At 37.1% G+C, this 20,105-nt stretch overlaps 2 protein-coding genes across 3 annotated transcripts; one reads left to right on the top strand and one right to left on the bottom strand.

Annotated features, from left to right (window-relative positions):
* Positions 1-993: 993 nt before the first annotated feature.
* tdo2a (tryptophan 2,3-dioxygenase a) lies at positions 994-8,089 on the top strand. The gene is made up of 12 exons (XM_042493144.1): positions 994-1,094; positions 1,227-1,332; positions 1,457-1,547; positions 2,125-2,195; positions 2,788-2,915; positions 3,047-3,233; positions 3,405-3,512; positions 3,627-3,738; positions 3,970-4,027; positions 5,308-5,387; positions 5,753-5,843; positions 6,185-8,089. The coding sequence occupies exons 1-12, from the start codon at positions 1,060-1,062 to the stop codon at positions 6,336-6,338; spliced, it is 1,221 nt and encodes a 406-aa protein (XP_042349078.1). The 5' UTR covers positions 994-1,059; the 3' UTR covers positions 6,339-8,089.
* ctso (cathepsin O) lies at positions 7,056-19,211 on the bottom strand. Of its 2 annotated transcripts, XM_042493145.1 has the most exons (8): positions 18,942-19,211; positions 16,917-17,022; positions 16,617-16,741; positions 13,294-13,461; positions 11,950-12,071; positions 9,984-10,147; positions 8,303-8,395; positions 7,056-8,172 (listed from the first exon to the last, which is right to left on the bottom strand). In XM_042493145.1, exons 1-8 carry the CDS (start codon positions 19,143-19,145, stop codon positions 8,138-8,140), a joined length of 1,017 nt encoding a protein of 338 aa, XP_042349079.1. In that variant the 5' UTR covers positions 19,146-19,211; the 3' UTR covers positions 7,056-8,137. The 2 variants fall into 2 exon arrangements, with proteins under 2 accessions (XP_042349079.1, XP_042349080.1); XM_042493146.1 differs by lacking the exon at positions 11,950-12,071.
* Positions 19,212-20,105: the final 894 nt, after the last annotated feature.

Raw genomic sequence — 20,105 nt, 5'->3', positions numbered from 1 at the left:
ACGATGCAATACAATATGACACGATACGATATGATACGATACAATATTCCTGTATGGAAATTTGTCTTGGACTCAGTGCTTCACCGATAACGCCTCCACAGTTACGATAAAACAATAATCACACCATTACATTAAAAACACAACAGTATAAACAAAACCAACATCCGATGAACCAAAAGCAGCAGCATGAGTCCGGGTCGCCAGCCGGGCAGTGCCAACATCAATGTCTCACAATGATCGCTTTAAAAGTGTAATATTTTACAGTTGCGTTTGGGAGCTGTTCTTAAAAATCAGACCCTTGCAGCACTCGGATGGGGTCCTGCGACAGGAAATTTTTAGTGTCAAAAACATAATGTCCTGAACTCTGGTGATTTTTTTTATGCACCAATTTTTGCCTTTTTCTGCATCAATTTAAAGTGGAAATGTCCCCCCCTGCGAAATCTACGTCAATATATTGCCCAGCCTTATTTAGAAACCTCCAAAGCGATTTAAAACAAACAAAAAAAAAGAGAAGTGCATATCAGGTTTGCTAGCCAGGACATCAAATCTGTGACGCCTATACATGTATGCATAGGCCGTCCATGTTTGACTCTTACATAACCGACTTTGTACACTGAGAGACACATAGACATAAACAGCAGGCGCTGGAGAGTAAACAATAAAGATACCCTGTGACCAAGAAAGCAACGTGCCAAAACACACTATCTATTCTATAAAAATAAAGGTCTCACACAATAATTCCACGTTTATAGTCTCATATATTTGATATTACCTGAATAAAAGTGTAACGTATTCAGTGTCTCTTGTTTTTTTTTTTTAATATTTGAAAAGTGTCCTGTGACTGTCCTTTTGGCAGGTCAAACAAAGTCCACGAGGTGGTCCTGGTTTAAGATAAACAGCTCTGTGAGGCAAATAGAGGCGGGCCGGATGATCGCCGCATCCTCATGAGTGATTGGATGAGGTGAGACTTTAAAAATCTGCATCGCGTTGTGGACAATTTTAGTAAATATTAGTCGAGGAAGAAGAACACATCTTTGCTGCAACCGATTTGGACAAGTCATGAGCGGATGTCCGTACTTTGAGAAGAGGCATTTGTACGTTTAATTTGTCATTGCAACTAAAATAGGGCTCTAAAGGATTTTTAATCCCATTTTTATTTCCTTTTTTTCCCCATTATACGAAAAAACATCCATTAACAAAACGCCTCTTTTCTCCTGACACTGCAGGTTATTCAAAAACAAGCCTCCCAAAACAGAGGAAGACGAGGATGCCGCTCAGGCGGGAGATAACAAGGCCAGTAAAGGAGGAATCATCTATGGAGACTACCTGCAGGTAGAAAACAACACCTATCGCACCTATCAGTCTTTGTACCCTGTTTGTTTAAAGTGCCGAAATGTACATTTGTTTTCAAATGTGTTCATTTAAGTTAAGTGCTTCATTTCTTTTCAACCCTCAGCTCGACAAAATAGTCTCAGCACAGGTGTTGCAGAGTGAAGTAAAGGGTAATAAGATCCATGATGAGCACCTCTTCATTGTCACCCATCAAGGTAAAAGTGGCTTTATAGTGTTTGAGAGCCCGTTTTATTTGCAGAAATAAATTAGTTGTTTTGAACTTGTCTAAGGTAATTTATTCAGGAAACTTGTTTTTTTTTTTGTTTGTTTGGGGCGGATTTACTTCGATTGCAATACAGTTCCACTTTATAAAAAAAACTTTTTAAAAGTGTTTATTTTAAATTATTTAGTTAGTTTATCGACAGGAACAATTTGAATTAACATAGTACAACTTCAGCCTGTTACAAACAAGCTGCAGTAACTGATGTTTCACACACAGAGATTATTAGAGAGATCTTTTGCTAGTCTCCAACTCCTAATTAGGCTTTTAGTGAAGAAAAAGAAAAAAAAAATACCAAAGTTACATACAATCGCCTGCATACAGAAAAAATCACACTTTGATGTTCTTCTAAAATGAGAAGAAAAAAAAAAGGTCACCTGAAAATATAATGGAAACTTTTTAATTATTTAAATTAATTTTTTTAAGTGTATTTAGCCCTGACTGCTTACTGACCTGTTAATGCTGTAATATTATACTAAAATGTTAATAATGCTATTTTTTTTCTTTTTTAGCCTATGAACTGTGGTTCAAACAGATTTTGTTTGAGCTTGATTCAGTGCGAGATATCTTCATCAGTGGCCACGTAAGTAACATTTCTCAGATTTATTTATTTTTTAATTGTTCATGAAGACAGGAGGTAAACTGAATTAAATATAGAAAAGTACATTTTGAAGCTTTTAAGTACCATTTTATAGACAGTATTCTGAAGTAGAGAAGAACATTTTGTACCCCTAAATTCAGATATTTTAGATGCAAACTGACAGTGTTTTAATTATGAAATCATGATGTAGAATCATAGAAATAAATTAAAGGGAAAGAAAATCTTCACAGGAGAATATTATGATAGTCAGATCTCACCGCCTCTGTTTAAAAAGCAGTCATATTTAATAGGAATAATTTGTTTTATTTAGTCAGTCTGGCTTTGGAGTTCAGTCAGAGAAAAATAAGAAATTTTGTGCATCACCAGGCCGATGATCTAAATTCAAATTACAGCAACAGTTTTAATTCATTACTTAGTTTCTTGGAAAAGGGGCATGCATTAGCTTTATGAAATAATGATGGAAAAAAATCTAAACTAATTATTTCAGTAATTATCTTAGATTTTGTTTTCATGTGTCAGGGTTTGTGCTCAGAAAAGTTTACTTCTAATCATTTCCTTTAATGTTTAACGCCAGGTCAGAGACGAGCGCAATATGCTCAAAGTCAACACTCGCATCCACAGGATCGTGATGATCTTCAGACTGCTGGTCGACCAGTTTGCCGTTTTGGAAACAATGACAGCCTTGGACTTTTTCGACTTTAGGTGAGCTTATAAATAACTCCAGGTTCTTTCTACTTCAGCTCTTAAACTTTTACAAGATGCACTCGTTCATGGTGGTGCACTCTGATTTTGTTGTGTGCATGCGTGCTTACTTGTGTGTGTTTGGCGCGTAGGGAATATCTGGCTCCGGCCTCTGGATTCCAAAGCCTCCAGTTTCGGATCTTGGAGAACAAAATCGGGGTCCCGGATAACCTGAGGGTACCATACAACAGACGTCATTACAGGGACAATTTCAAGGGTCATGAGAGCGAGATGCTGCTCGCCACTGAACAGGAGCCAACACTCTTAAAACTGGTGGAGGTACGTCTCACAACCACCACCAACCTCAGCTTTAAAACATGGTCAAGAGTTCATGAAATAGGGCACCTTTTTATTTTCCTTTTACAAAAACATTGTGTTTGTTCTGGATAAGCTCACCTGCTACTCACCAGGGTATAAAAGTGATAAAAACCCCTTGGCTGTTCTTCTCAGGAGTGGCTGGAGAGAACTCCTGGCTTGGAGGCGGATGGATTCAATTTCTGGGAACGGCTGGAAATCAATATATTTGATGGGCTGAATCAGGAGAAGGAGAAAATTGAGGTAAGAGATGACTCCGGCTTTCAAACAAACTTTCTTTGCGCTCCCTGGAGTGCACAGATGACTGACAGACGGCAGTTTTATTTGTGGGTTACTTTTTTTTGTCTTTTTAAATAGAAAATGGCAGATTCAGAGGACAAGGAGGAGATGATGGCTGAGCTGGTCAAACAGAAGGAGCTGTTCACGTCTCTGTTCGATGAGAAGCGTCACGACCATCTCCTCAGCAAAGGTGAGCGCTTTATACAAATTTTACAAATATGACTCACTAAATAAATGTCATAACACAGCTTTTGTCAAGGCTTTACATATCTGTGTTTATAGTTAAATTTGTACTTAAACTTTTTGATATACTGTGCATTACTCTTTGAACTTTAACATTTAGGCTTTAGATCACAAAATGATGTAAATAAAAACAATTAGTTTTACTTTACTAGTAATTTATTTTGATTTTGCTGACAAGGTGAGAGGCGGATCTCTTACAAGGCTCTCCAAGGTGCCCTGATGATCTACTTCTACAGGTATGTGGTTTTTACAGCGTTTCTTGAGCATTAATGGTGCAGTGATCCAATGTCACATGGGTACGGAAGACAATTAGGGCCACATGTAAATTTATTTAAGTTTAACGACCCTAAACCAAGCAACAACCTCTAGTCTGAAAAAACAAACAAACAAATAAACAAACCAACAAAAAAAAAAACAACAATAAAAAAAGGCATCGCAGAAATGCCAAAAACTGCAGTATCTCGAATGACCACATGAGGCTGACGAAAAAAAAACGAGTCAATCCCCAGAGATCCTTAAAATCTACACCAGAAATAAAAATGTTTACGGCCTGGTACAAAAATCGGTTTTAGTCTCTATAGCTAGTTTCTACAATCATGACAAATGTACAGGGCAAATTCTTTTATTCTTTTAATTCACCCATTTACATTTTATTAAGGTTTAAAATGGCGTATTTTTAAGGGCGGGGCTGACTGAGTGACAGGCTCTCTGTCAATAGTCTCCTTGTCTTCTCAGTTAGCTCCACCCTCTCGCTTAAATATGGTCATTTCTGGCTTCAATAAACAAAATTGGCGACAGCAGAAACGTGGGACTCGAAGCTTAAAAATGGCAGTCCACAAACCAGTGGGAGACGTCACAGTAGCTACATCCATTATTTACAGGCTGTGAGTCAGATCCAACCCTCCACAGCTCCACCGTCTTTGTCCAAATATGTTCAATTCTGGCTCCAAAAATATGACACTCGTGCACTTCGCACATTACTTTGACTGAATAGCTGCCTGTATTTGTTAATGTCTGTCAGTAGGTGCTAAATTACCTGCCTTTTGTTTGTTTTTAATTGTGGCTGTATCATTTTGTGTCTGATTTTCCTATTAAAAATTTAAAAAAATAAAATTCTGGCTCCAAAAAAACTAAGATGGCAACAGACAAGATGCTGAACTCAAGGCTTCAAAATGTGAACGCACAAACTGACGATTGAAGTCACAGTGACTGTGACCATTATTTTAAACAGTCTATGCACTAAACTCAGAATTCAAATACATTTTTCACATGTGGCATTAATTGTCTTCCTTACAGGAGACTCATTAAGGCTTCACAACACTAAACACGAGTCATGACAGTCACCGTTTGGTGATAATATGAAACTGTAACATAAAAAGTTAACTACATTTAGGGTAATAAGCAGATGATAAGACCTCATTTTACAACTTCTGTGAACATCCAAATGCCACTTGATTTTTTTTGTACAAGATTAGTTAAATAAATAAAAATACTAAAATCTTTTTTTACCTTTCAGGGAAGAGCCGAGGTTCCAGGTTCCCTTCCAGCTGCTCACATCCCTCATGGATATCGACACCCTCATGACAAAATGGCGATGTAAGTTTGTGTAGCATCCATGTAAGTGGCTGCATGTACTCACTAGTGAACAAGAACAGAAAAATGTGCAGGGAAAAAAAAAAAAAAAGGATAAGTCTACCAGAAACCACTGCTTTCATATTTCGCCCAAGGGCAGAGCTGGACTAACAAGGGAGTTTACAGAGCTAAAGTTAGGTCAGGACCTCAGAGGCAGAAGAATCTTATAACATCCTCCACGCCTGCTGATCAATCCAACTATCTATTCCCATGAAATATTTTTACGCCCCTACGTCTCACTCATGTCTAAACAATTTACAGCTCAAATGAAACATGCAGAGCCCAGGCATTGCTCATATCACAGAGGATGTTTCTACCTTTTGTTTCAGACAATCACGTATGCATGGTGCATCGTATGATTGGCAGCAAAGCCGGCACGGGGGGTTCATCCGGCTACCACTACCTGAGATCCACTGTCAGGTATGTATGCTATAAACTTTAACCTGCTGATTAAACCTTTAACACTGCAAGTATCTGAGACACTTCAGAGTTAATTTAGATAAGGACAGGACACTGCTACTCTGTGCTTATCTAAATTAACCTGCCATATGGTCACTTCTTTCTGACATGCACAAACTATACTTAAAAAGTCAATTTCAAAGGATGCACGCCATGTTCTTCATTCTGTATCAGTTACATTTTGGCAGCAGTTTAATTTAGCTTTTGTCCTTCGGAAAGTGCAGTGTGCAACAAATGCATGATTATAGTGTGAGAGCGCATGAGTTCAATATTAAATAAATTATTTTCTTTTTTCCCTTTAGTGACCGCTACAAAGTGTTTGTGGATCTGTTCAATCTGGCAACGTTCCTGGTGCCTCGCGACTGGGTGCCCAAACTGAATCCCAACGTTCATACGTTTCTCTACATGGCCGAATGCTGCGACAGCTCCTACTGCAGCAGTGAGGACTCAGACTAAGGGGGCGTATCAGTCGTCTGTTATGGCTTCCTTTCTTTCTCTGTAACTGACCTAAAAACAGAAGATCCTTTACACAGCTGAAAAGTTTTAGCGGCAGGTGCACAGGTAAAAATAGGTTGCAATCAAAACATGCAAAGAGGAACTTATTTCCTTAAAAAGACACACAGTTTCAATCTTTTAAGCTCACATATGCATAAGATATGAAAGCCCATAAACTAAAAAAAAATCATTTTCTCAAGAAATTATGGCATTTCCAGCCTAGTTGCCAAAATAAAACCACAGATATTTAATATATATCATATCAACATTTCTAAAGAAGATTACATGTATATGAGCTAAATTTCCTAAAAGGAGGACAAGGGTGTGGTGGATGGTGTGACACCTATACGAGGCGGTTGTCTTGCAGCAGATAGAAGCAGATCACATTTAGAAACCAATAAACAACAAAAGTTGAATTTTTTTTAGTGAAAGTTTGGGACATTTCCATCCATGTTCCGGCAACCAAACCGAGTATTTTATACCAAAACATGTTGTTTTCCCAACATAAAGATTTTTTTGCACCTTAACCTAACAATACGTTAACGATCGCGTTGCGACACAAAAAAGAAAATCTAAAATTGAAACAAAGTTTTTATGTATTTAACACTCAATTACTACATTGGATGATGAGAGAAACTGAAACACTCAATAACATGGCAATTTTGCAGCATTTTGCAATTTAATTTGGTGAGTTTTTTTCTAGTTAAAAAAAGATTGAGTGAAACGCAGCACATGGAGGGGTCATTTGACCCGTTTGACTATCTAAACCACCAGAATATCCATTAGGGAGAAACATTTGATACCATGATGGTAATATTATTATAATAACATATTGTGTTCATTTTAATGTCACGCAAGGTGACAAATATCTCTTTTCATCTCACTGGGACACTAAAAGCAGACCAGATATCCCACAATTATGTTAACAAAGAAAAGAACAGCAAATTGCCGGTTCATTAGTTACATAAGGCTGCAGCGCCGAGGTTCACACACCAGAGACTTGTGACCCTGAATAATTCAAATGGCCAAATTAGACTATTTTACCCTCATTTCTAATCTTGACCGGCCACAAAGTACAGCAGATGGCTCCTTGATAAAATTTGCTTAGATGTTTTCTCAATACAATTATGTAAATTCACTGCGACTGACCTGAAAGCAAATGGATCAATAAGCAGTGATCAAACCGGTGGCGCCGATGGGTTTTTTTTTACTAACGCGTTATCTTTAATGTCAGCATGAGGAAGCAGTCCAAGAGGGAACCATTTCAGACTAGAGGATATATAAAGGTGTATATATAAATGACAATAAACCTCTTTATCAACAATCAATGTCAACATCTAAAGTAGCGACAGTAGTAACAATTTGCACAGCACAATATATCTGTACATAATGTTAATAATGTAGTTGTGTAATAATGTGTTTTGTATAGTATGCTCTATGGTATTACATCAATTTTGTTGTGTATTTATGCAGTGGTTGATCTCTGTATACATAAATGTAAGGGCCATATCACCCAAAACATGTATCTACCTTATGTATTTGCTAAGATAAGTTTTTTTTGTACAGTGCATGTATTCTTGTTTTATTTTTGCAGTGTTGTGCATGTTGATTGCTCAGGTATGATCCAAGACTTATCAGCATATAAAGTGATTTATTTTGTTTTGGTGATGTAACATGGTGACATTTCAATAAAAAAACATTATTTAAAGTGACACTTAAAGTAAACTGATTTAGTTTTGGTTGCGATGAACACAATCTTGTTAAAGGATAACTGCCGCCACAGAATCTGCAATACCTGTGAAGAAAAACAACAACAAAAAAATCTGGATGTGGTATTAATCCCTGACGGGATAGTGGGCAAAGCAACATACAAGCACCAAAGCAGATATAAACAGAAATTTACGAGAGGCAAAGATCATACTTACCACAAACGTTTCCACCAATTTTTATATAAACATAACCCTCATCGCCCCACGAGGTTCCCCAGGAGTTCTGCACAATCCAGTATGGTACATCCCCTAAGACAGACAACATGCATTTTACGATTGAATTATTTACAGGGTAAAGGAGCACTAGGTGTGTGTGAGAGAGAGTGTGTGTGTGTGTGTGTGTGTGTGTGTGTGTGTGTGTGTGTGTGTGTGTGTGTGTGTGTGCGTGGTGCAGCTGCAACCACTTTAGACTGTTACATAATCAGTCATATCCTTGTGTAATACCCACAAAACACAAGTGTGTGTGAAATAATTCATGATAAGAAACATAAAATACCGCCGAACTATGTCAAGAAATAAACAGTGAGGTAGCATTTTACCTCATTCACACAAATAGGATCATCTTGTATCTTCAAATTCGATCAATTCACAAACTTTAAAACATATTTTTAAACTTATTATTCACATGAAAACCTAAAACACAACCGTGCCAATGATCTGAACCACTTTCCTGAGAAATCAAATAACATTGTGTAAAAAAAGAGTGCACACAAGACATGTTTACCAACCCAGCTACTCATTGAACACTGTGTCCCAAAAAAACAGGACAAAAAAGGAACAAGGTGAAATAATGACAAATCTATACACTCTGTGTTTTCCCAATAACTGACTTTCATATAATCGCTTTCAATTCTTAACTCTCTTAAAACTACAGAGTATAGACACATTATATGTGTATATATTATGATATTACTCAATTGGAAGCAATTACGTAATTGGATAAGAGATACATGACAATTTTTGAGGCTAAAAAAGAAAGATATGGTTTGCTCTACAAGGACATAAAGACAATATCAGCTGTGTATGGCAGCATTTCATTAGATTTCTGCATAACAGCTGTGAGGTTCTAGTACTGTTTGTTTTCAACATTTGCTGTAGACTCTAAACTGAAGGCGCGCACACACACACACCTCTATTACTGTTTTTTCATTTTATTCTTTTAATGTTTGGTTGTTGTTATGTGGGCCTGTTATTATTTCATACTAGGTTTTATTTGTTTATTTTCCATCTGTTTTCCTGTACTTTTGTATACCTTACTCTGATAATTAAATGTAAAAACTAGGTGAGGAAAAAACAAAGAAGATAAACACTACACATTTCCCATCAGTGCAGCTCTGCAGTTGTACTTTCTGCAAGGATTTTTTTTTTTTTTTTTTTTTTTTAGAAATTGGTGCTAATGTCTTCTAACAAGATGTCACTACAATATCAACACAATTACAAAACTAATACACCTTCATTTTCACTGGAAGTGTGTAACAGATATTTCACTTGATTCATGAAAATAATGATGTCGGGGCTCAATAATAAGCTTGTTAAACAGCTAACAGCTTGTTAAAATATTTGTTTCACTCCATCTCCTTTTGTTTTAGTGATTGATTAGGGAAGATGAGACTCTGCTCTGTCGCAGCAGCAATTTCTGATTAAGACTGATATATTTTTACCTGAGAATTTTGCCTGGTGCAACTTTAAATTACTTTCACAGACTCTAGGGGTTGTAAAACTTTCTTGACCTAAAAAGGTAAGTGTTAAGCTCAAGTAAAGTATAAAATCCCAGCTGTCTCTCTGAAATTACGATTCATTCTCATCATTCTCATGCCTGTGTAGTGACAGCATGTACCAATAGTGTTGTATCCAACAACCAGGACAGCGTGGTTTGACCATTGGCTGGAGCAGTGGTGCTGGATGATTCCACCCAGGTAATCCTGCCAGCTGACAGCATCCACGACAGCAGCCAAGGGGCCGCGCTCCACCAGCTGACCCATCATCGCCTCCTCTTGACCACTGAGGAAAATTAACAGAAAAATTTACTCATGAGGCAACAAAACTGGCACTAGTTTTTGAGGCATTGTCATGTAAACTATATGGCTAATTCAGGAGGGTGTGAATTGTGTCAGGATACACTCTTCCAGCAAGATACTGCATGGAGGTTATTATTTAAATTCAACGTTTCACCGGGCCTATTTTGCACCATTTTCTCCGGATCAGCAGCTCACCTCTCTCCTCTGTTCTCATAAAATTGGTATTTTCCTCGCTCTCTCTGTTGCACATATGCAGGCACCCTCTGCCACCCCATCTTGTCCTTTGAGCAGATGATTACCACCGGGGATAGCTGTGATTCCCTCCTCTGCCAGGTTCATGACATAAGGGGCCAGGGAGTGTAGCTCTGTGCCAAAACTATACTGAATAAAGCTGTTTTGCACTCTACTCAGGGTGAGGTGAGGTCTTGTCTTGTTGAAACTTTATGATCCTGTTTTTCTTTTTCTATGCAGCAGTAAAGAACTGGCTTATGAGCCCCTTAACCGGGAGGTTAAGACACCCCCGTGACCTCGGAGTCTCCACCCCGCACAAGTGTCTGATTTCAGCAGTTTGATGCACTCGATGATCCAGCACTCTGACCTTCCTGGGGGCAGGTCAAAAGGCGCATTTTCATAGTGTGATCAGACGATCGTTGAGATAAAGAGGCGTTTTAGTAGAAGCGTGACATTGACATTTACTGGGTTTTGAAAACAGTCGTATCTTTCCTTTGCTTTCTTTGCTTTAAGAATTATTAAAAATACTACACTGTCAAATGTTATAAATAACAGGGTTAATACACATTTTTACCAACACATTTCCATGACTTTGAGGCAAATTTTAAAGACCATGCATTCTCTGAAACAGCCATTGATACTCCTTATCGGTTCTTTTTCATTACTATGTAAAGGCATGTCGAATCATTTTTTAAAGCACTCGGTAGGGACTTAAGCTTTTCATTTAGGCTTTGAGGGAGGGGCATACAACTTTAAATGGCTGTATTTTGTATTTATTTTATTGCTGATTTTTAAAGAAAAAAAATTGACGATTTCTTCTTCTTAAACACCAAAAATTACACCATCTATCACAGCCAGAATCTGTAAAAATGGTCCTTGAACATGAATGAATGTGTTATTATACAGGTTCCTAAAACAAAACTTCATGGATTTTCCAAAACTTTTTAGGATAGGTTTAGTTTTCCCAAAGTTTCCCAGGCCTTGACATTGCTATTTGCAAAAGTCCATGAATTTTCCAGTTGTTTTTTTTTTTTTTTTTTATAACCATACATACACTAAAATAAAAAGCAACATACAGTTCAAACTGTATGCAAGAAGAGAATCTAAGAGAGAAAATTATAATATTTTAGGTTGGCAATGTATTAATCTCAGAAACTCTGTTAACTTAAAGTTTAAACTGCATTGACGCTGACAGAGGACCGTGACCCTCAACACCATAATGCAATAAAAATAACAACCATTACAAATGCATAAGTGTGAGTCATGATCCTGTTCAATATTAAATAAAGATCTAAATCATTTTAACTCAAGGTAACCACGACAGTCACTGGGAGAAGAGTGGAGAACCTCTGTGCTACTGGGCAATCCATGTCTGTGTTGACTCAGTAAACAATGTGGTCTGTCATTGCGTAGGACCGAGCCCCCTCCGCTGGCCTCTGTCCTTGGTACGTTATGAAAACCACTTTAAAATTCCATGTGATTTTACCCAAATATACTGCTGTTAATTTTTACCCTTTACTGCTTTGAGAAATCTTGCAAAAAACAGTCTTTTACCTGAAATCATGTGCAGTAAAATTCTTCACAGAAACACCGCCATGTGACTGAGAGAAAAAATGGCAGATTCCCGTCTTGGCCTTGTAGGGATACTCTGAGTGAGGAACCAATTTCATTCTGGTCTAAAAAGAAAATAGTTTATCTCAGTGAGTGTGTTACCTGAATGCAAAATATCCATTCATCTTGTTTATGAAGGATCCTGGCACCGCCACTTTCCCAATGCATGTCTGACGAGAGACAGCAATCGTATTTTGCTGACTGCCTCCACTATCTCTATCTCGCTAATTAAAATGCTAGACAACATTACTGGATTTTTAGCTAAAGCAAAATGGACATATCTTCCTGCAGGATTACTCTTTCATAAACAGTCACTTTGGGAGCGTTGAGGTATTAATTATATCACTTGTAGGTAAAACATTGGGAGTTAATTCTACCTTTTCACTCATTTCAAACCATTAAGGAAGCATCAGTTCAAAGGTAAGCTTGGTATTTTTCAACCTGGACCCTATTTTCCAAGTGTTTATGTCCAAGTGACAAATAGGAACAATATCTGAATCTGGTCGCACTGGGAAGTGGCGAAACAGGCTTCAGTGTCGCTATTCCTTGCATGTTCGCACCATCAGTTTACATCCAGTAGAAGTTTGTTTTTGCCACTGACATGTTCAGATTATTATTTTAGGTGTCTTAGAATTTATGGAAAGGATCCCTACAGAGAAAATCACTTTCAACACACCCACCAGACTCCATTTAAATTAACTGTAATTAAATGTCATAAAAAAACACTTCATTCAAAGTTGACAGACAAAACAAAACTCAGAAAAGTTGTCTGTTCGTCTTTCCACTGTTTGAACAATAATAAACTCTGGTTTGGTCAGAATAAACCCTTAATCTATCAAATTATATGTGGAAATTTGCTGACAATACACAAGGTAAAATTACTGTCTATTTTTAATAGAGTGGTGAGTTTGACAATGTCAAATTTGGGTTTCTGGTTAAACAAAATGGATCTTACCCTTAAACAAAAAGGTCAGTCTCTGTAGGGATCCTTCTATATTTTTTCCAGACACTTATAAAAACAATTTGAGCCTGTCATTTGCAAAAACAAGCACTTCTGTTGGATGTACTGACGATGTAAACATGCCCCGAATGGTTACACTGCAGCTTGTTTCATCCCTGTCAGCTACAGTGGTCACGCTTAATACTGGACTGACTTTAAAAACTGCTCTTTCTCATCACTCACTTAGACAAAAACCATGAGAATGTAAGGTCCAGGTAGGAAAATACTAAAGTTAACCTTTAAAAACATGAAAAAAGGCATGAAATCGTGTAAAAATATCAACATACTTGCTTTAACCATTTCAGGGTCCTGGATACAGAGCCTCCACTGCAGCCTGCGTTTTGGTAGGAGCAGTCCAGAACCTGCTGCACACTGAGCCGCTCCAGCTGTGAGCCTCCTATAGCATGGACGGACTGCGTGGCTCCGACCACACTAAACGCCCAACAACTCCCGCACTGCAAAGGTAAAATTACAGTTATAAGAGAAAAGCAGAACTACAAAGGGAAAGGTTTAAAAATCATTTTGGACTGGAACCAAACTATAAAATAAAATATATTATGATACTTAGAGGGAGAAATTTCCATTTGCTTATCTCCATCAAAACAGAGGTTGGTGTCTCGCTAAAGCAGCAGGATTAATACATTTTTTTCCAATCTCTGCTTTCAAAATCAATGCTTTAATTCACCTTGAAAAAACTAGTATCAGACGAGCACAACATTTAGATAAGTTCAAATGGGGTTTGGTGGGTAGAGCACGGACTAAATCTGAAGGATATGTTCCAAAATAAACAGTTTTTGGATGTGATTGCATTTAGAGTGAAGCCCATACTTTCTTAAACTTGAATCCACAGTAAGCGTGGATGTTGTATACGCTGGTGAGATGATCTGACTCGTCTGAGTGAACTGTTTGTTTTCTGCTGCCATCTACTGACAGAAACACCTCAGGTATACTGAGTCCTGAGGAAAATCTTAATTTCTGCTTCAGTTACAGTATTTCGCTCTAAAGGCTGAGGATCATTTGGGATGTTTTAATAGCAAAAGTTGCTCTCATACTACATATGTCATCTATATTGCACTGCTTTCCTGAAACGAGTCCATTTGGAGGGAAAACATCCAGTATTTCATTATGTAAGAGACTGCATCTTTTCCTGAATAACATTTGCACGGGCAATCTATTCTCCAAACAACATCCGACTGCTCTCACTTCACTTGCTCAGCATAAATTCCCATAAATGTGATGAAAACCTGAGCTGCTCGTGTAAAAATCCAATATTTCATTGCTCAATATGGTTCCAAAGCTTAAAATCAATACTGAAACCAAAATCAGTCATTATTGCTTAGACAGGAGGTAAGTATGCGCTGAGTATACAAAATACAAGGACCATCTGCTCTTTCCTTTACAGCAAATAAATGCATTTGAGGTATAAAAAGTGGAATCAAGATAAGGGAAAACTGAATCAAGAAGAATTTATGAGATGTGAGTGGTTTGATATTTTGTGTCTCTGTGCATGGTGCTGCATTTTATTTTCTGCTGTGGAAACACACCCCAGGCAGGTCCACGGACAGCACCAGAGGAGAAGTAATCTGTGCAGAAAAGCTGCAGAGGTAGGTGAGTGTGGTCATGTACACACTCCGCCTGAAGTGCTAAGTCTTACCGGATTTCAAGAGAACAAAATATATGTTATGGTGTGGGCTGTTTGCTGTACGAGGGTATGTCTCTCCCTCAGGACAACAGTTTCACAGTGAAAATGTCATCCCCGATGGCGAGTTGGCTGACTAAAGAGATAAAGGACGGAGGTGAACCTTCGCGAGGACAAGCAACAGCTCCATCTCACTAAAAGTCAAACTTAATGGCCTAGTTTGTCGGTTGACCATTATTAAAAGTCCCCCTCCACTCAAAAATGAGGTTTGCTTGTTGTTAACTGCACTTGGATGTTTAACCTTCACTGTGCAGAATGATGCATGTGCTGACTTTGACACTGGAGGGTTGTTTTTAAATTAATCTGCTGAAGGAGGAACGTTTCTTTGTTCTCACCCTAAATCTGTTTCACATGTGCACGCCTACTCGTGATTTTGAAAATATCACAACACATCTGAAAGCCAATCTCACTGTGTGATGGAGACTTAAAGTCAAAAGTGCAGTTAATGTGCATCTGTGGTGAAAACTAGCAGCTGCAGTTTTCACTTCTTTAATGCACCAGAGTGACTTTTTGAGCAACACATCTCTTCATCAGATGAGACTGACACTGCGAGACGCCTTCTTGAATAAGTTTTAGGGAGAGATTCATAAGAGATTTTTCTGGTTAGTTTTTTTTAATTAATTTTTTTAAAATTCTTAATTATTTATATTTTAATGCACTGGGTATTTTTACTTTTCGTACTTTAAGTAGATTTTACATACTAACTGTGTGTAAGTTTGGCCTCTCCTCCCTGCACTCCTTGTTTGCACATTGTAAGCTTCTTTTATAAGAACATTACATCTGTTGTAATGGAAAAGCAGATATTTCAGCTAACAAAGCTAACGGCTGGCAGCTACCCAGCCGACAGAAAACAAGCCAACTTTGCGCCACTCTTCATCCTCCTTCTCTTGTTCAGTGCTGCTTACCAGTGAAAGTAAACGCTAACCCCAAATATACTCTCGTTTTGAGACAAGCTTTGCCTGCTTGGCGATTCAGCTCACAATGTCTCTTTTTTTTGGCGCTGTGTTTGCAGTTTTTGTAACTTTTTCCTGGATGTGTGTTCCTAAAACCTGATTACTACCTTTTTATAAGGTCTGACCTCACCTGCCTGCTATTATTGGCTGGGATCTACACACCCAAAATGTCCCACACACAGCAAAAGAAGATAAAAATAATTTAAAAAAAACAGGCAACATGCTGAGTCTCTGCAGAGAAATACACCATCACACACTTGTTCTGTAGTGGGTCATAAGTAATGATTGAGGGGGATTGCTTTTGTATGAGTCTTAACATTTAGTATATACCTTTAATGTTGAACATTTCTGAGTAAATCTCATATCAGGCTCAAATTATCATCCCTGGCAGAGTATTTTCATGTCTTAAAACATACCTGAAGAGGATCTTAAATAAATCGATATTCCTCTCTGCACCGCAGGAACAAGGACTCTCCTTCAGTTTGAGGATTTATCACATCCCCATGATTTTGATTTCAGTTTCAAATCTGCTTTTCTAAAAAATATTTTCTTAAAAACTATAAAGTCAGTCAAGTATTTGTCTTCTTTGTGCATCCAGAACTGTGATTGGCTGTTAAACACTATGATATCACAACTAAATAAGAAATTACTCTCTCTGTTGCAGCTACACATACAAATAAAACTGACGCTGTAAAAACGCTTTCCAAAAGTCTCACTGAATTATTTATTTTGATAATGTCATTTCTGAGGCCAGTTAATGGTACTCCTATGCATATTTTGGTTGTCATTTGCCCACCTGTTTGTTGTGGCATTTTTTTGATTGCTTAATGATAAAGCATGATTTAATAAGAAAAATAAATAAGATTCAGTGAATGTAGCTCAACTGTGTCTCAGCACACAAAGGACATTCCTACTTACACAGTATATTCACCGTATACTGTATCTCTGAAAAGCTTACCGCCTCTTGGCTCTGGACCGGTGCCACCACTGCTTTGTCCCTCCAGTCAAATCTGGCTGGGAGCCCCTCTGTCTTCAGTCCAGAGAAGACAGGAGCTCTGTCAGCGCTCGCTCGCAGGTAGAGATCTGTGGACAACATGCACAGCTCAGAGTCATCTCTGGACACAAAGATGCATGTAAACAATGACTGTGCAGATCCAGCCCAGCACTCAGGGGGTAAGCTGCTCAGTAAGTTTCCACTGGACAGGTACAAAATAACTGAATATATTTTCACCTGATGTGTGACAAAACTTCAACTTACCTCTGAATTCCTTCTGTGAGAGGTCGGAGAACCGGTTGATGCCATACTTGGCAGACTGTGGGTCTGTGGAGAATGAGCTCAGGTGTGCGTGTCGCTTTGTAGCATTCTGCAATAACAGACAAGTGGTCAAGTTCAACACGCAACATGTAGGCAACTTAAATCATCAAATTCGGTTGTTAAGGTAAAAAAATGCATGCTTCAAATAAAACACTGACAAGATGAAAAACAAAACAAAAAAATTAAAAAACTCATGCAAGTCTAGATGGACTTAATTTCCTTGATAAAACAACACAAGTCTGAAAAATATACCACAAGCTATCTAAATATTACTATTTGATCTAATTACAACAAAGTACATTTACTCGAGTAAAGTCTTTGTACTTGACTTTAGTATTAACATTTTATGGTATTAACTCTTCCACTGCACTACATTTTCAGAGAGAAATATTGTACATTTTACTCCACTAAATTCGTCTGACATTTATACCTAATATTTACTTTACAGATTTAAATTTTACAAATCATATAATCAGTGCTGACAATTAATCAAAAAAAAAAAAAGTTGTTTAATCTAGTTAAAATTAACCTCACCTAAAACTGCTACAGCATTAACATGCTGCTTAAATTAGTCAGTTTATTAAGTACACCCATAAAGCTAATGAGGTCTAATACAACAATCTAACAATGAACTCTATGTGAAGTTTAAAATGTTCAGTTTTCAGTTGGATCCCTTTTAAGTAATACTATGTCCAACACATTTATATCATCGAGAGTAGAGTAAATAACAGAAATGTCTTTGAGTATAATGCAATACAATGCAACAGCACCAAACACTTAACAGCCTTCAAAGGCTTTAATCGATACAAAAATCAAAATAGGTTAAAAGATGTATTTCATAGCTAGTTCATCACACCTGTGTAGTGTTACCTTGCAGTACCTGATAAACTGGTAGTGTGTATATTAATAAAGACATCTGACAGTAAAGTAATTTTAAGTTTACTTAATTAAAATTTTAAATTTCAATTTAATTTTAAAACAACTTTGCAGAACAGTGGTCACAAGTGTTGATGATGGGATGACAGCAAATGTTATGTAACTAATTGCATTTACTCAAGTACAGTACACAACTTCATTTGAGTATTTGCTTTTCATGCTACTTTATACTTTAATTCCGCTATATTGTTGTACTTTTTACTTCACTAAATTTATTTGATAAGTTTAGTTACTTGTGACTTTGTTAAAATAATATTTGTGCATATGAAGCATAAAAAGAGTTTATAAAATGTGTTTTGTTGTGTTTTGTTTGTTTTGTTGTGTTTTTTTTTTTCTTTTTCATTTATTCATTTATTTAGATTTGATGCGTTGGGTATATTTGCTTTTCAGTATATTTTCCATACTACCTTACATACTTTTGTTCTTACAAAACTTTTACTGTGAGGAGAGTTTCTTCAAAGTGTCTCAAAGCTTACTGAAGTAAATGAACTGCATACTTCTTCAGTTACAGCTAAATAATGCCTGTCACACAAAAACATGTAACTAAAGTTTGTTTGCATTACCCAAAATTTACCACCAAGCCAGAACTAGTATTATGTTTCGTTTTGTTTGATTGTTTTTATTCATTAATTTAAATTTTTGTAGGAAGACAATTGTGTTATTTCTCCTTTCAAAATGCATTTTGCTCGTGCTCAAACTTGAGCTATTGGCCTTACTATGTCCAGCTAAATGTAATTTTAAATTAAAAGACATGAAATGGAGGACTATTGCTACATTTTGATATAATTATTTTTCCCTAACCTAGTCTCAGTCCCTAATTCATTGTCATATGATGCGTATTAATCCAATTAAAAACTAACATATTATTTGTAAACACTGCGGTTTGTACCTTCATTTCCTTCATTTACATAAGTGGGCGTCGTCTGAGGTGGCACGCGCTGCCGTTTGTTTGTGTGCGTAAAAGGTTACGAGTGACGACAAAGTTTTTCTACACGTTTCCTGTTTATGTGAGAGTTGGTTTGTGTCTCTTACCTGAAAATAGAGGAGGCGGCGGTTAAACTCCTCGCTTTCGACTTCAAACTTGCGGTGAAACTGTTTCCTGAACGAGTCGAAATCCGCCGCGGAGCCATTTAACTTCGTCCGGGTCTCAGCCGAGCTCACATTTTGACAACTCAGAGGACACACGGCTGTGGAAACGGCCGCGAGAACAATTAAACACGGATGTCCGCCCCTCATTTGGCAAAGAAATCTCGGTTAAAAATATTCATTTTGATTGAAGAGGGAAGTAAATTCAAAAGTCACGTTGGCGGAAAAGGGGAGGTGATATCTGCAGCGCATGCGCAGAGATCAAGAGCCGCTTCCTTGGAAACAGAAAGTTTAGTAACATTCATAAAGAGGAGACACTGCGATCCTTTTAATGTTATTAAAAATAAATATCAACATAACTTAGTGTGAAGATTAGACAAAAGGAGATGATATTGATTTTGATATTCATCATTGACTTTGTATTTTAGTTCGGGACTGTGTGTTATTTATCAGAGCAGGGGGATAACTGGGATGTAACTTCGTTTTTTTGTTTTTGTTTTTTTAAATTAATTAGATATAAAATTATTATTATCATTATTTTTGCAGATGCATGACCCTCCCTTCAGTATTACCCACTTGTTTTCAACAGTCCCTGGTTATTATAAATGTGACCTTAGAGATTTTGTTTTTTTGTTTGTTTGTTTTCATAAAAAAAAAAAAACCTTTTTAAACCCACATGTGGGTTTGGGGGTTTTAAGGATCTTAAAAATAAATACAAAACACAACCATTTCAAGCTAAATGCCTCTCCCTTAAGCCAAATTGAAAAGCATAACTCCCTCCCCAGTGATTAAAAAATATTTGGGGTGCCTCCCTCATTTTGCACCACCACCTCTCCTCCAATAAATGATGAACAGTCCCATACCCAGCATTAAAAAAATTAAAAAGGCTTATAACATTGTGGTTAAATTAGGCCCACATAAGCATTTTGTCTGACTGGAGCCTATTGTTCAGTTACGTAAATTATATAAAGCAAAATTTGGATTTTCAGTTTTAAGTTTACCATTTTTGTTTTATTTTACTGGTTTTTTTTTTTTTTGTTTGTTTGGTCAAATTCTACTTTTTCTGTAATTACATACTAATAAGTTAAAATTCATGCAAAAATCTATTTT

The sequence above is a fragment of the Plectropomus leopardus genome, chromosome 9 (genome assembly GCF_008729295.1).
Source record: "Plectropomus leopardus isolate mb chromosome 9, YSFRI_Pleo_2.0, whole genome shotgun sequence".
NCBI classification, from domain to species: domain Eukaryota; kingdom Metazoa; phylum Chordata; class Actinopteri; order Perciformes; family Serranidae; genus Plectropomus; species Plectropomus leopardus.
Note: the sequence above shows the minus strand (reverse complement) of the source record. Positions and strands in the feature narration are given on the sequence as shown.